Source organism: Bombyx mori, chromosome 3, assembly GCF_030269925.1.
Source record: "Bombyx mori chromosome 3, ASM3026992v2".
Lineage (NCBI taxonomy): Eukaryota > Metazoa > Arthropoda > Insecta > Lepidoptera > Bombycidae > Bombyx > Bombyx mori.
In genome coordinates, this window is record NC_085109.1 from 7,698,054 (window position 1) to 7,713,058 (window position 15,005).

The window sequence follows — 15,005 nt, forward strand, 5'->3', positions numbered from 1 at the left end:
TGGGTTACATTATTAGAGTTTTAGTAAGGATCCCTAATTTTTTTCCAATAAAGATTATAGCCTATGCCACTCTGGAATAGTGTAGCTTCCAAACAGTGAAAGAATTTTTCAAATCGGTTCAGTAGTTTCGGAGCCTATTCAATACAAACAAACAAATCTTTCCTCTTTATAATATTAAGTATAGAAGTATAGATATGGATACCTAATATGTGTAGAACACGATAATATTTTAGTTGCATTATTATTTTAAGGAATAATTTAGCATAAAGTTTTAAGTAATTATAGGTACGTAGGATCAGAGTCGAAGACACGCATGCCAGACTTAGGACAGCATCAGCCTGGTCAGAGATTCAGTAGAGTGGTAAACTGGTAAATACATTACATTTTATATCACACCAGCGTGCTAGAGCGAGACGAAGATAGCCACGATGTTCGGTCCGCATGTCCTTGGTTCGTATCGTATCCATTCATCGAGTTGAACAGTCCGCCGCGTAGCTAACTGTGACATAGGCGTTGTCGCGAGCTAACTAGCGTCGAACGCCGCGTTTTTATAACTTTATAACCAGTTCTATTGAAACTATTCTATTCATTTATCTAATTTATGACGATTACCTGCGTAAAACGCGAAATTTCTCTCGGAAGATCTTGATCTAAGTTTAAACATGAGTACTACAGAGATAACAAATAAACAATTGCCGCTAAAACTGAGAGTGTTGCACAGAGTAAGATTAGCTATCGCCGTCATCGTTAGATTCTTCTTTAATTTATATTATGGAAACGAAGGAGAGAAGATTCCACCGATAACTGATCATATCCTGAAGGAGCCTGCGGTGGATGTTGCGAAAAAAATAAGGAATAAAGAGGTTAGTAGAATAGATCATTCAAGTTTAGAACAAATAATAAAATGACAAATCTCGAAATTTTAATTTTTACATAGACGTCATAATTACACACGTCGATACTTACGTTGATAAAATTGTGGTGATGCGCTACACAAAAAACACTTATGACTTGTTACGTTAATTCTCAAACCATACAGATGGTTAATGAAACTAGTTTTAATAGATTCACAACCTTTAGGTCTTCTCTTCAGAGTCTGAAGAAGCGAAATGGAAATTACGCGTGATAAGAATAGCTCATTTACTCAGTGACATAAAACGGATTGAAATGACTCACGCCAAATTGTGTTTTTATTAAACTTATTAACGAGCTTATGTCTCGCTGGGCGTTAAGTGGCTATCGGAGCCCATACAAACCATACAACGGCACTGTAAGCTGTTACACTTCTTAGCGGCAGAAATATACACGAGTAAGTTTCACCATCTCGCCTATTACTGCCGCGGAGAAGCCATTCAGTTGCAACAGTAATAAAGTTACACTAAACTTATAATTTTAAATTTATAATAACAATGAAATCGTGAATTACTTGGCTTAAAGACTCCATGTTAGGTACCAAAGTAAAATTAAATTTAAAGTTGATTATTACCATAAAGCATTTTCGCAAAATAATGTAATCTGTGAAAATGTAGATTAGATAGAGACGAAAGCGCAGAATGTTGATAATAATTATTATAGTAAACCGTATATCCTACCTATGTTTGTTGCGATGCAAACATAGGTTACGGTTCGGAGGGTGATTCAGCTATATGTATGAAGATACTTATGTAAAAATGTATCTAATACCTCGACCTCACATTTCAAGATGGTTGACGACAGGCATATTATGAAGTTTATGGGGGGTTAGAAGTATGGGGTCAGTTGAGTACTTAACGCAATTGCTCTAGCTTAATAAAACATGTTAAAAACCACATTAGAATTCTAAATCATAACCATAATTATTTTTGCACCATATGGGGTGCAGTGTGCATTTATAACGCACTATTAATAGTATGTTTGTTTGTATGGAACGGAATCTTTGCACGTCACATTCATCGGCTTCAAGATGTCCGATTAACTTGAAAATGTGCACACGCATCAAGGATAATACGATAAGAGAACAATAAATTTATAACAGCGCTCTATTAACTTGACCAGTATCAACAGGGTAAAACATGATGAAATTATAATATGTTAGTTCGGTTTGCTAGTTAAGCGTGTTTTTAAGTTTTTAAAATACATCGATTCAATCTAGTAGGTATGAACATAAATTTATAAGATAATTCAAGAAAGGGGCCCGCGGGTAGTTAGTTCACAGTAGCTAATACTCGTTGTATTAACGAATAATAACCAACATCTGTTTTTGTAGGCAAAATCGCTAATGATGTAATTAATTGGTTGTTATTTTAATATTGCATTATGATCGAATGTACCTACACACATTTATAATTAATTATTAATATTAACCTGTCGTTAATGGCGTTCGCTTATCGTTGTTCCAATTCAGTTCAAACATTATAAAAGTGATTTTGGCACTTCAGTAATCGTTAATGACATGTCCATTATTAGACCATCAAGACAGCAAAGGTAGCGCATAAGTTAAAAATAAATGTGGTACAAAATGTATTGTAACCGTTTCTGAAAGCACAGCACATTTAAAGAATCTTGTCACGCCTGCATTGCATTCTTTTTCTTTAGAAGGGTGAACGAATTCATGGCCCACCAGGTGTTAAGTTACCGAAGCCCATAGAAAAATAAAATAAATAAATAAATAAATATTTACAAACAATCACGCCACGTTAACTGGTCCCGTGATAAGTTCGTAAAGAACTTGTGTTACAGGTACCAGATAACGGATATAAATGTAAGATTTTTATTATACACATACATATATTTAATATATATCCATAACCCTGGAAAAGACATTTATATTTATCATACAAATATCTTCCCTTGGCGGGATTCGAACCCGCGACCCCCTTGTGTAGTGACCATGTCACTTACCACTACACCAGACGGCCGTTAAAAAAATAATAGAAATAAAAATAAATAGAAAAAATAACATTAACGCTGTCACCCGCCTTGCGACAAATTCCTAAGTCTCAGTCCTACGTCTGCGCCACCCTTCAAACCGGAACGCATAACTGCTTCGCGGCAGAAATAGTTGGAATAGTGGTGGTGGTATCGGTATGGACTCACAAAACGCTCTTAAACCCGAAAAATTAAGAACGTATCACAATTAGAATAGACTGAATTACTGCTACCGCAATGACGAATGTACGCCATATACTCGTAAGCTGCCAATAGTTTACATCGCGCGTATAATATGAACAAGGTTTTTAATTTTTTTTATTGCTTAGATGAGTGGACGAGGTCACAGCCCACCTGGTCTTAAGTGGTTACTGGAGCCCATAGAAATCTACGACGTAAATGCGCCATCCACCTTGAGATATAAGTTCTAAGGTCTCAGTATAGTTACGACGGCTACCCCACCCTTCAAACCAAAACGCATTATTGCTTAACGGCAGAAATAGGCAGGGTGGTGGTACCTACCCGTGCGGACTCACAAGAGGTCCTACCACCAGTAATTACGCAAATTATAATTTTGCGGTTTTGATTTTTATTACACGATGTTATTCCTTCACCGTGGCAGTCAATCGTGAACATTTATTGAGTACGTATTTCATTAGAAAAATTGGTACCGGGATTCGAACACCGGTGCATCGCTAAGTACGAATGCACCGGACGACTTATCCTTTAGGCCACGACGACTTCGTAAAATGTGTAGGTAGACAAAAAATGAATAATATGTTATTTATATAAGTACGTTGTATCAGCTTCGTGTAAACTATTTTGAATTTGATTGAGTATTGTGGATAGCCATCCCTTATCATAAGCCCGCACTGGACAAATATTTGTTATCAGATCAATTTTTTTAATAAAGCGACTTATTTCATTGCGTAGGCGTTAAGTCCCAACTGGTGTTAAGTAGTCACCGAAACTCATAGATATCACAACGTGAATGCCGCCACCCACCTTAAATCTTTAAGTTTGCGTATGTAAATTACAATTTTTGCGGACTTGATTTTTATTACACGATGTTATTTCTTCATCGTGGAAGTCAATCGTGAACATGAGTTGTAGATACGTATTTTATTAGAAAAATTAGTAACTGTCTGCCTGAACCTGAACACCGGCTTGATCTCATCGTTTGATACTGGTACACTGGATGTCTCATCCTTTGAGCCACCGCGACTTCCTATACTACGATGAAGTTTAGAGTGTGTAATATGTAGAGAATTCATTTATTTTTCATTTATTATTCATTTACTAAAAAAGAGTGAGGTGCGCGGTGTCATTAGTTTAAATATTTTATTGAAAGTTATAAGTAGAAGTCTTATCATTTTGATAATATCTTAAAAGCATCTCACGCTTTTTTACAAATAAATTTATTTTCTATTCTTTACTTAGTTGGATTTTCTATAAAATCGTGTTTTTTTGTTTTTTTTTTTTAATATTATTTTTCATTTTTTAGTTTAAGTAGCATTATGTATCATAAATTATTCATTAATGTACATTCAGGCAAATATGTACAATAGTTTCTAATTTGCGAAGAGAAAAAAATAAGGCGCTCAAATGAATTTGTTGTTTTGACTGCCGAAAGTAAATAAAGAGTCTAAATGTTTAAAATATTGAACTGTAGTCTGTCCTTGACAAGTATGGCAAATTTCGAGTTAATCCGACGTTTTGAAGGGGTTCAAAATCATTTTCAAAGACTTCTTTACATACTGAAGTCGTCGTGGCCTAAAGGATAAGACGTCCGGTGCATTCGTATTTAGCGATGCAACGGTGTACGAATCCCGCAAGCGGGTACCAATTTTTCTAATGAAATACGTACTTAACAAACGTTCACGATTGACTTCCACGGTGAAGGAATAATATCTATACTAATATATAAATCTACAGTGCTTTTTACGGATTTTCCGTTATAACTACTGAAACATGCATCCGATTGACTTGAAACTTGGTATCCATGTAGAAAATACATGTACTTAATGGATAGGCTAATATTTATATGAGTGTTAGACTCCCTAATAATAATGACAATAAATAATAATGTTAATTTTAAATGCCCAGCGAAGCGGGCGAGTACGGCTAGTCGTGTAATAAAAATCAAACCCGTAAAATTATAATTAGCGTCATTACTGGTGGTAGGACTTCTTGTGAGTCCGCATGGGTAGGTACCACCACCCCGCCTATTTCTGCCCTGAAGCAGCGATGCGTTTCGGTTTGAAGGGTGGGGCAGCCGTTGTAACTATACTGAGACCTTAGAACTTATATCTCAAGGTGGGTGGCGCATTTACGTTGTAGATGTCTATGGGCTGCGGTGACCACTTGACACTAGGTGGACTGTGAGCTCGTTCACCCATTTAAGCAATAAAAAAAACTACCATAGATACTAACATACGTATGAAGCTAATAAAAGCGTATTAATTAAACCTGGGGGTATTTAAAATAAAATTAAAACATGTTCGGGATTCATTCGGACTCCCATGATTCAAGAACATACTATAACAATATTTTAATAAAAAAGTTGGACAGGACGTTAAAGCAAAATACAGTAATACGATTATTCTAATGTCATCGGTCCTCGATACTTTTGCATTTGGAGTTTCTAGTTTCTGGAAAACTACGTTAAAAGATTCCGTTACATGGGTCAAGCTAATAAAAGCATGCTAAAAACGGATTATCTTTATAGGTACTCGTACGCTGTGCCGTATTAAGCGAGAATGAAGTTATTAAGTGAACTGAAGTTTTAAAGTATCTTGGTGGGCACGACAAACTTAATATTGACTCAAATTGACCGGTCAATTACAGAGACGAAATGGATATACAATGCCAATTGAATGAAACGATAGCAACGCTAAAGTCGTCCCACGCACAGTCTATCTATCCTTTAGTTCATTCTAATGTAATTCAGATTTCGTACTTACGTATTAAGTTGAGCAGAGGGAAAGCTAGCATATTGAGCTGACCGAAGGCTTGGTATCCATTTAACACGAAACGGGAAATCTACTTTAAATCATACAGTTACTGGTGGTAGGACCTCTTGTGAGTCCGCGCGGGTAGGTACCACCGCCGTGCCTATTTCTGCCGTGAAGCAGTAATGCGTTTCGGTCTGAAGGGTAGGGCAGCCGTTGTAACTATACTGAGATCTTAGAACTTATATCTCAAGATGGGTGGCGCATTTACGTTGTAGATGTCTATGGGCTCCAGTAACCACTTAACACCGGGTGGGCTGTGAACTCGTCCATCCATCTAAGCAATAAAAAAAATACAGACAAAAATAGCATTCTTCTAAGGAGTTCTAGTCTTATACTGATACTTTTAAATTAAAATAATAATAATTTTGATAAATCTCCTATGAACTGTGATTCATATAGTATCGACAAAACAAACCCCTATTTAAGCTGACTCGACTCGCCTCGTATTATTTATAATTTACTAGTTTTCCGCTAGTAGCACCCCCCGCGTTGACTACACTTAGAATAGGTACGAAAACAATTTTTTTGTCATAACACCGTCATAGTTCTGTCAAAATATTCACAAATTTTACACAAACCATTCTTAATTATCAAAATCGGCTGAGTGGCTTAGAATAAGTACCTAATAGATTGAAAAAGACAACGACTTTATTTCGTACTATTTAGAGATTGAATACATTTATGTTTTTTCCAGATTTCAAGTGTTGAAGTATTGGAAGCATGTATAAGGAGAATCAAGGACGTTAATTCAGCACTCAATTGCTTTGTTGAGGATCGATTTGAGTTGGCATTCAAAGAAGCCAAAGATGCAGATGCTCTTATACTGAGTGGTACCAAAACTGTTGAACAATTAGAGAAGGAAAAACCATTCCTTGGGGTGCCTTTCACGACTAAAGACTGTATAGCTGTTAAAGGTGAATGGTATTTTTTTTATTAGCCTAATTAGTTCCACGATTTACTTGTGGTGAAGTTAACTTGTTTTATTAGATTAAACATGAACAAACATTATAAATATTATTCTTTTCACTGAATTGTAATTTATAACGGTATCGTGGTCATGAGTGGGTTAGGCTTGTAGACGTCATAGAATGAAAATAACCATTTCAAGGAGTAGATAAAGAAATATTGATACAAGTGTTAAAATGCACGTAATAATTATAATTTTGCGCTTGCAGGTCTACATCATACTTCTGGTGTTGTTTTACGCAAAGATATTGTAGCAGAAGAAGATGCTGACGTCATTAAACTTCTTCGTGATAAGGGAGCCATTATAATTGGCCTCACGAATGTACCTGAAATTTGCATGTGGTTTGTTCCTTTTGATATAAATAAAAGTTTAAAGAGTTGTAAGGAAATAGTATTTTTTCTCACATTAAAAATATTCCAAAAAAATGTTATAGGCCAACAATTTATGTTTATAATTCGCGATAAGAACGTTATGACTACCGTCTCGTTTTTTTGCAAGGTGGGAGACACATAATCACATCTACGGAAGAACAAATAATCCCTACAATACGACAAGGATTGTGGGAGGCTCTTCAGGTGGAGAGGGAAGCCTACAAGGTGCTGCTGGAAGTATATTTGGAATAGGTATTATTTTCAATCTATATTTTTTTAAATTTCTTAAATAGAAATATAGTCATAGCGCGTCTTAATAGGATTATAAGTTTATATCAACTTCACTATTGAAGATTAAAGTAATCACTTTTGTTCGTAAAACAAATTACATCTGTTTAAAATAAAGTAATATGCATTAGGTAATTTCGACTCAAATAAACCAAGCGTTTATTTTATTATCTATGCGTATGTGTGTGCGGGTAATGTAATGTGTGTAATTTCTAAAATGGGGTTATTTGTTTCAGGTTCTGACATAGGAGGATCTATTCGGATGCCTGCGTTTTTTAATGGAATCTTCGGTCACAAGCCTTCTCGAAATATAGTCTCAAATTCCGGACAATATCCCATACCTGAAACAGATCTACTGCATTCGTTTCTAGGCAAGATATTCCCATAATAATAATAATAAAACTGTTTGCCTGACAGGTCTTTCGGATAAGCTCCGATCCACCCAATAATGGGTAAAAACCTTCACATTTTCGTTTTCGAGTCGAGATGTGATACTCAGTAGTGTGGGGTTCACTACGTACTAATTAGGAAATTAAATTGAACATTTCAATTATAACCTACACGTTTGTTGTTCAATCATCGTGGAAATTTTAACGTAAACAGGTTTTGAATCACGATAAAATAAGCGAGTAAGCGGCTTCGTAGGTCATAGATTTTTTTTTAATGTTTTATCATTTCTTAATATGAGCCGAAAAGTTATTATCATCTATATAACATACGTCTTTTACTGTTTTAGGTATTGGGCCTATGACTAGACATGCCAAAGACCTGAAGCCTCTACTTCAAATAATATCTGGAGAAAATGCAAGCAAATTAAAACTAGATGAACACGTCGACATAAAGAAGTTAAAAATTTTCTATCAAATTGACAGCGAATCTCCTTTGACAGATCCTGTCGATAAAGACATAGTTTCAGTTATGCATAAAGTAGTAGAATATTTCGAAAAGCAGCATAATATAAAAGCGGAAGAAAAGAAAATAGATAAGTTACGAAAATCCATAGCAATATGGTTAACTACAATGAAAACACAGAGAAAATTTGGCGAATTAATCATGAAAAAAGAGAGCGTAGGTCTTATTTTGCTAGAAATACTTAAAAATATCGTTGGACTCTCTGGTAACACATTCATCGGCCTAGTTACTGCTCTATTCGATTACACTGGTGTTAAATTTGGAGACGAAAAATACCAACAATATTTAAAACACCGTGAAGATCTAGAAAATGTATTTAAGAATATCCTTGGTGACGATGGAGTTTTCTTGTATCCGTCACATCCAACGACAGCACCGTACCACAACGAACCATTAGTAAAGGCCTTCAACTTTTCATACACCGCAATAATTAATAGCTTAGGGTTGCCAGCGACAACAATACCTTTAGGTTTAGGCAGAGATGGACTACCTATTGGTATGCAAGTTATTGCAAATCATAACAATGACAGATTATGTTTCGCAGTTGCCGAAGAATTAGATAGAGCTTTCGGCGGTTGGATAGAGCCACAAAGATCTTAAGTTTTAAGTTAGCGTTATGTTTCCGGAAATTAATAAATAGGTAGGGAATTTTTTTTATTGCTATAGGATGACGACGAATGAACCTATCACCTAACTGATTGTAAATGGTTATCATCACTTTGGCATACTAGCAATATCAGGGGGTCACTACTGTTACACCTTGTTTGAAGATGGACACATTATAGCGATCGAGCAGCACTAAGAAGAGTTCAATCAAGAGCCTGTGGAAATAAGAATACGCATTGTGATAAATGCAGTAGTTCCCGGTAATAGGGATAAACTTTGCTGAGTTCTGCGATCGTAAACGAGGACAGGATTACCTAATGATACACTTCGAGCGATACACCCACGATTGCATGAGACAGACAGAATGGTAGTAGTATCGATGCTTGTGGTCTCACAATGATCATCAACCTGTATCTCTCTACTACTGGATGTAGGCCTCTCCCATAGTCCGCTTCAACGAACGGTCCTCCGCTTTTCGAATCCAATCTTTTGCAGCATATCGCTGTAAGTCATCGGCCCATCGCAGGGGGGCATGGGCACGGGGACGCCCAACGCTGCGACATGTATGTCCGGCCCATTGTCACGTTTCAGCGCTATTTATCATTATTAGTAGCACGCAAGCTTTGAAGACTTTTGTCTTTAAACATTGCGGGATTGCTGAGATGAAGATATGACGGAGTATCCCATATACAGCCGTCCAACTGTATGCGCCTATCAGCTTCTCGAAGTTGACCCTTGCCTAGCAGAACAATTTGTCTAGATATCTGTATTCAGACATAGCTTCGAGTGCCGTGGATTCGCCTACTATCGGTCCAAGAATGATATGGTTTTTTAACATAACCTTAATTTTGTCCAGATTCATTCCCAGACTAACATGTCTATGTAGATTTAACTTTAGTATAAATAGAAAATTTAGGGATTTGATTTTCTAGACTATGAATTATTTCATTTTTTTAACACATGGTAACATCACCTGATTTAATGTTTAAACTCAAGACATCATCCTCTAACAAGAGACAATTTCGATTAAATGTTGAAGTGTTTTTATGGAGGTTTTCTAGAATTTTTTTCATATTTATTTCATTTTTTAATTATAAGCAATACCACAATATACAAGCCATGTAAAAGTGTTTTATTCTAGTGATCTCTTTTAAGTGTTTTCAGTTCAAAAAACCTGGTTAATGGGGTTACCCTTTTGTATCGGTAGCTATCATAAAACACAAGATATTTGACAGATACCTGAATTTCACTAACTATATGTTCAAGATAAGTTTGCATATATTTGTACTAGTTACAAAAATTCTTGACTGTCAGTTTACTGAGCAATTTCACCAGCTCTATGCAAGATGTCATTTACTCTAAAACCCTTTCAGAGACTATGCTGTGTAATTTAATATTTTGCACCTTTATATTAAGTGCAATACCATTTGGTTTGCTCATGTGTAGATGGATGTTTTCCAAAGTGTTGTTATAGATTCAGTAATAAGCCAAAATTATTTTTAGGCAAATTGGAAGCACTTTTCAAATTTATTCACAAAATAATTTCTTTATTTAAATAAGAATTTAGATTTAGAATATTTAGATTTTTAAATAGGAAGCATTTGTGCTTCTAGTTTTGATTACGTTAGCATAATCAAAACTTACAACATCAAAAAATTAAAAAGAACTTTAAATAAAATTAAAATAGGTTAAATGTAAACAACAACAACAAGAAATAATAAATTAGTGAGATAGGTTTTGTATTATTTTTTTGATTTCTTTCCTTTTAGCATTAGGATTAATTTTGGTTAACATATTGCAACTACCCATATTTCTATGGATACAAGAGTATTCAGCAAGCCTCTCTGCATTGATTATTACATGAATTCCACAGTCATAGCCGTTACTTTGCTGAATGCATTCCTTGTCGACAAAGTTAATGGAACCTGCAAAACATTATTCGTTTTTGAAACATTTCACATACAGAACCAAATAATTTATTTCTTTTAAATTTTTTGAAATTACAGTGTCCGTTTTGCGTACAATGACACAACTTTGGTATATGTTCACATTTAAAAATTATGGTGCCTTTCAATCATTATGATGTATAATTATTTCTATACCCTCTAAAAGTTATTGTTATATGTGATATATAATTAAACATAAGTTCAATATAATTTAATAGTTTGATTTCAATTTTTTTTTACTTAGAATTTTTGTACTAAATAGCGACAGTCATATAATAAAACTACATTCACAACAGAAAAACTCACCCCCTTTGGCAAGATATGACATTATATGGCTTGCAAATTCCCAAGCAACATCATGATTTGTTGCTTGTGAAGAATCTAAATGGAAGAAGCAGTTCTCTGGCCTTGAATAAACAAGTAGGCTCCAATGGGAGCCACCTGCCATATCTGGAGTATTATTGTCATTCAAGGCAAAGAACACAAACTTCTTCAAGTTCACATCAAGCGGTTCTAGAAAAGTCTTTATTTCTTCTGTTTGAACCATTTTTATACATTGTGTTACCTCTGGAGACACAAATAATAGATCACTCTCTTTACTGAACACAACTTTTTCGAGATATTCAAAGTAAAATGATATTATCGTATCATTCAACCAATGCGGACCTTCCAGTAATTCTATATCAGACCGATGAAGCAATATATCATGAAAACTTAACACAACAGATGCTTTTGCCATTTTTGTATAATTTAGAAATAATTTCGCTCTAATTATTTTCACCCAACTTCTTTTACTTGATCTTGGTTTTAGTCTGGTAGGAAAAGAAACGAAAATATGAAAAAATAAAATCTAACAAAGGTTGTACATAAAATTATACTCAATTTATATAAATTACATTTTCTCAAATTTATCATTAAAATATAAGAATACAACTCACCGATTTTATTTGCGGAAGCAGGCATTGGGTAGTTATATTTTTTTAAACTGTTCAGTAACTATTTTCACACCACACTACTTAAAAAATGTGTAAGCCCATTACAATGACTTTAAGTGAATGTTTATCAATTATTTCGACATCTACAAGTCAATGCGCCTAGGGACTATTTAGGTATGTCCTAGCAATTTCAATTGCAATATACCAGCATAAACCTAAATTTTATTTTAAATCCAAAAGTAGGTAGATTCCTACCTACCTACCTACCTACATATGTTTCTAAACTTTTGTCTGTCAATGTCAGAAGTCAGTAAGTTCTACTTTTCCAAATGGAAAGACCAAAGTATCGTACCATAGAGCCTAATCTTTAATATGTTTTTTTTACGAAAAATGATAATATAAAGTGAAATGAAATGAATTGATGCATTTGGAATATTAATCAACTAGCTCGAAATGAGATGAGATGATATTGGATGCAATTATTTTTTTTATTGCTTAGATGTGTGGACGAGCTCACAGCCCACCTGGTGTTAAGTGGTTACTGGAGCCCATAGACATCTACAACGTAAATGCACCACACACCTTGAGATATAGTCTAAGGTCTCAGTATAGTCACAACGGCTGCCCCACCCTTCAAATCGAAACGCATTACTGCTTCACGGCAGAAATAGGCGGGGCGGTTTTACTGAAAATCTCAGTAAAATGGTGGTTATTTACTAAGACTATTTCAATGGACTTTTTGGAAGATCTCGAAAAGCTACGTGCAGCGGCTTTCTTACATTTTCCTACATTTGTGCACTTTCACAGATATTAAACAGTTAACAAACCATCGTCATTGCACATTTAATTCGAAAGAAAAACTAAATAGACAAAATAAAACGATTCATACAGCTTCACTCCTCGCGCTCCCGCCAAAAAGGTACCTACTAAGTAGTTCCATTTTTCCAACTGGAAAAGCAAAGTTATCATACCATATAGCCTAGTATTTTATTTAAATTACTATATGGCCAAGTCAAGTCATTGTGTGTCAGTTTGTTTTTTCTTCAATTTTGATTAAGGCCATTGGCATTTAAGCTTAGCTTATCGAATAACCAAATAAGCATGTGAAATTATATAAATATTTTTTTGGACCTATAGATTTGGGAGTGGTATGGGATGGATTTAGACCCATAGATGGGATGGTATGGACATGTGATGAGACGAAATGAAAATGAGGTTGTTTACTATGAATGTGGCTGGATATAGAGGAAGAAGTAGACCTAAGAAGAAATGGATGGATTGCGTGAAAGACGATATGTGTAAGAAGGGAGTGCGCGAAGAAATGGTATATGATAGAGGAGTATGGAGGAGAAAACATATTGCGCCAACCCCAGGTTACTGGGAGAAAGGAAGGAGAATGATGATGAATGAGGTTTTGGAGTAGTAAAATGAAATTTAAGCGACGTGACTCATCACGTTCAAGCAAAAAAGTTTTTTGTTTATGATTTCGAGCAAGCACCGAGCAGAACCACATGCTTTCTATATAATAATATGTATAATGTTTCCGAATATCTGTTCACATCAAGATGGCGTTATTGTAGCATATATCCTGAATTTATAAGGAATTAATATTTGAAACACTGCCTTCTGAATGCTTAATTTTTTTTTCTAAGATTCGCAGGTAAATTTACCTTTTTTTTCATTTTATCATTTTATCATTTTCGAGTTTATTTTTTAAGGCCTTATTTTTTAGTGGAGACTTATAACTCAAGTACTTTAGGAGACTTATTCTTCTCCCTTCCAACGATCTTATTATCGTTTAGCTCGGACTCTCAAATCGGATAAAGTAGAAACTATGCCCCCTCGTAAACCCCTCAAGCCGACTCGCGGCGTACGATGACGACCAAAAGGCAAGACTGCTAGCCTTACTCTGCAAATTCAGTGCACCCACAGCACTCGATCGGCGGACCTCGTACATACAGAATTAGTAGACAGTGAGATCGCACACAGAGCCTCCTTGCCACCCTCGGGTGTTACAACCCGTTACTCCGATGGAAGTTAAAGACCTGATTAAAGGCCTAAGTCCTCGCAAAACTCCCGGTTCCGACAATATATCTAACCGCGCTATCAAACTTTTACCCACCCAACTCATCGTGATGTTGGCATCTGTCCATCTGGCATCTTTCTCGCGATGTGGAAAGAAGCAGCTAGCCTTAAGCTGTTAGGTCTCCCACAAGAGGCGCTCGGGCAGTTAGCAAATACCAGCCATTATACTTATTCTTGTACTATACCTTGCATAGTTAAACAAATCATGGCTTATATTTCAACTTGACCACCTAGACAAACAAATAACTCGTAATATACAAAATATATAATTATAAATGCTATTTTTCTCTTGATTTTTATGCCGGTTTACATATTTTCCATCTATGAGAATTTCGCCGTTTCCACTCTGGATAATGACCCTCGAGTATGCAGTATTGGACTCTTCGATCAGAATTCCATCACTGAGGATAAAAGTTGCACACGGCGGAATACATAGTCGCGATTCGCCTCGCATGGCTGCCCCCAGCTCAGAAGCAAGGTATGAGAAAATGCACCTCTCTCCACGCGAACCGATCGCCGTCCAACGGAAGGTTGTTGAAGGGATCTCGTTGGGTTTTTTTTGTGAAGGATTACTGGTGGCCCGGAGGCCTTTCCATTTTCACTAGGACAGGTGGGCGAGCACGAGCTCAGTCAGGAGGGATGGGATTTGACAACAGCTGCCTGAGCACCTCTGAAGGAAACCTAACAACTCAAGAGCTTCTCGAATGAATCTTGTATACTAGTTTTTTTTATTGCTTAGATGGACGAGCTCACGGTCCACCTGGTATTAAGTGGTTACCGGAGCCCAATAGACACCTAGAACGTACAGACCGCCACCGCCACTCGACACAGATACGAGTTCTAAGGTCTCAGTATAGTTACAACAGCTGCCCCACCCTTTGAACCGAAAGCCATTACTGCTTCAGGGTAGAAATAGGCAGGGTGGTGGTAACTACTCGTGCGGTCCTGGTCCTACCACCAATAATTTTGCGGGT

At 36.0% G+C, this 15,005-nt stretch overlaps 2 protein-coding genes across 3 annotated transcripts in view; one reads left to right on the top strand and one right to left on the bottom strand.

Annotated features, from left to right (window-relative positions):
- Positions 1-12,243, bottom strand: part of LOC101738678 (cytochrome b5 reductase 4) — a 59,346-nt gene extending 47,103 nt beyond the window's left edge. The window contains exon 1 of one of the 2 annotated variants that reach the window (XM_012695150.3): positions 11,950-12,243. The gene's annotated coding sequence lies outside the window, so the exon portion shown is untranslated. Of the gene's footprint in view, positions 1-966; positions 1,168-11,949 lie in introns of those variants that run through there. The other variant, XM_038021569.2, reaches the window with a different exon arrangement.
- LOC101738817 (fatty-acid amide hydrolase 2-B) lies at positions 460-11,221 on the top strand. Its single transcript, XM_004931728.5, has 6 exons — positions 460-863; positions 6,616-6,835; positions 7,097-7,229; positions 7,387-7,511; positions 7,784-7,918; positions 8,284-11,221. Exons 1-6 carry the CDS (start codon positions 663-665, stop codon positions 9,057-9,059), a joined length of 1,590 nt encoding a protein of 529 aa, XP_004931785.1. The 5' UTR covers positions 460-662; the 3' UTR covers positions 9,060-11,221.
- Positions 12,244-15,005: the final 2,762 nt, after the last annotated feature.

Coding starts and splice junctions, on each gene's coding strand:
- LOC101738817 (XM_004931728.5), top strand. CDS start 663: ATGAGTACTACAGAGATAACAAATAAACAATTGCCGCTAAAACTGAGA. Junction 864..6,615: donor AAAAAATAAGGAATAAAGAG/GTTAGTAGAATA, acceptor TGTTTTTTCCAG/ATTTCAAGTGTTGAAGTATT. Junction 7,230..7,386: donor GTACCTGAAATTTGCATGTG/GTTTGTTCCTTT, acceptor TTTTTTTGCAAG/GTGGGAGACACATAATCACA.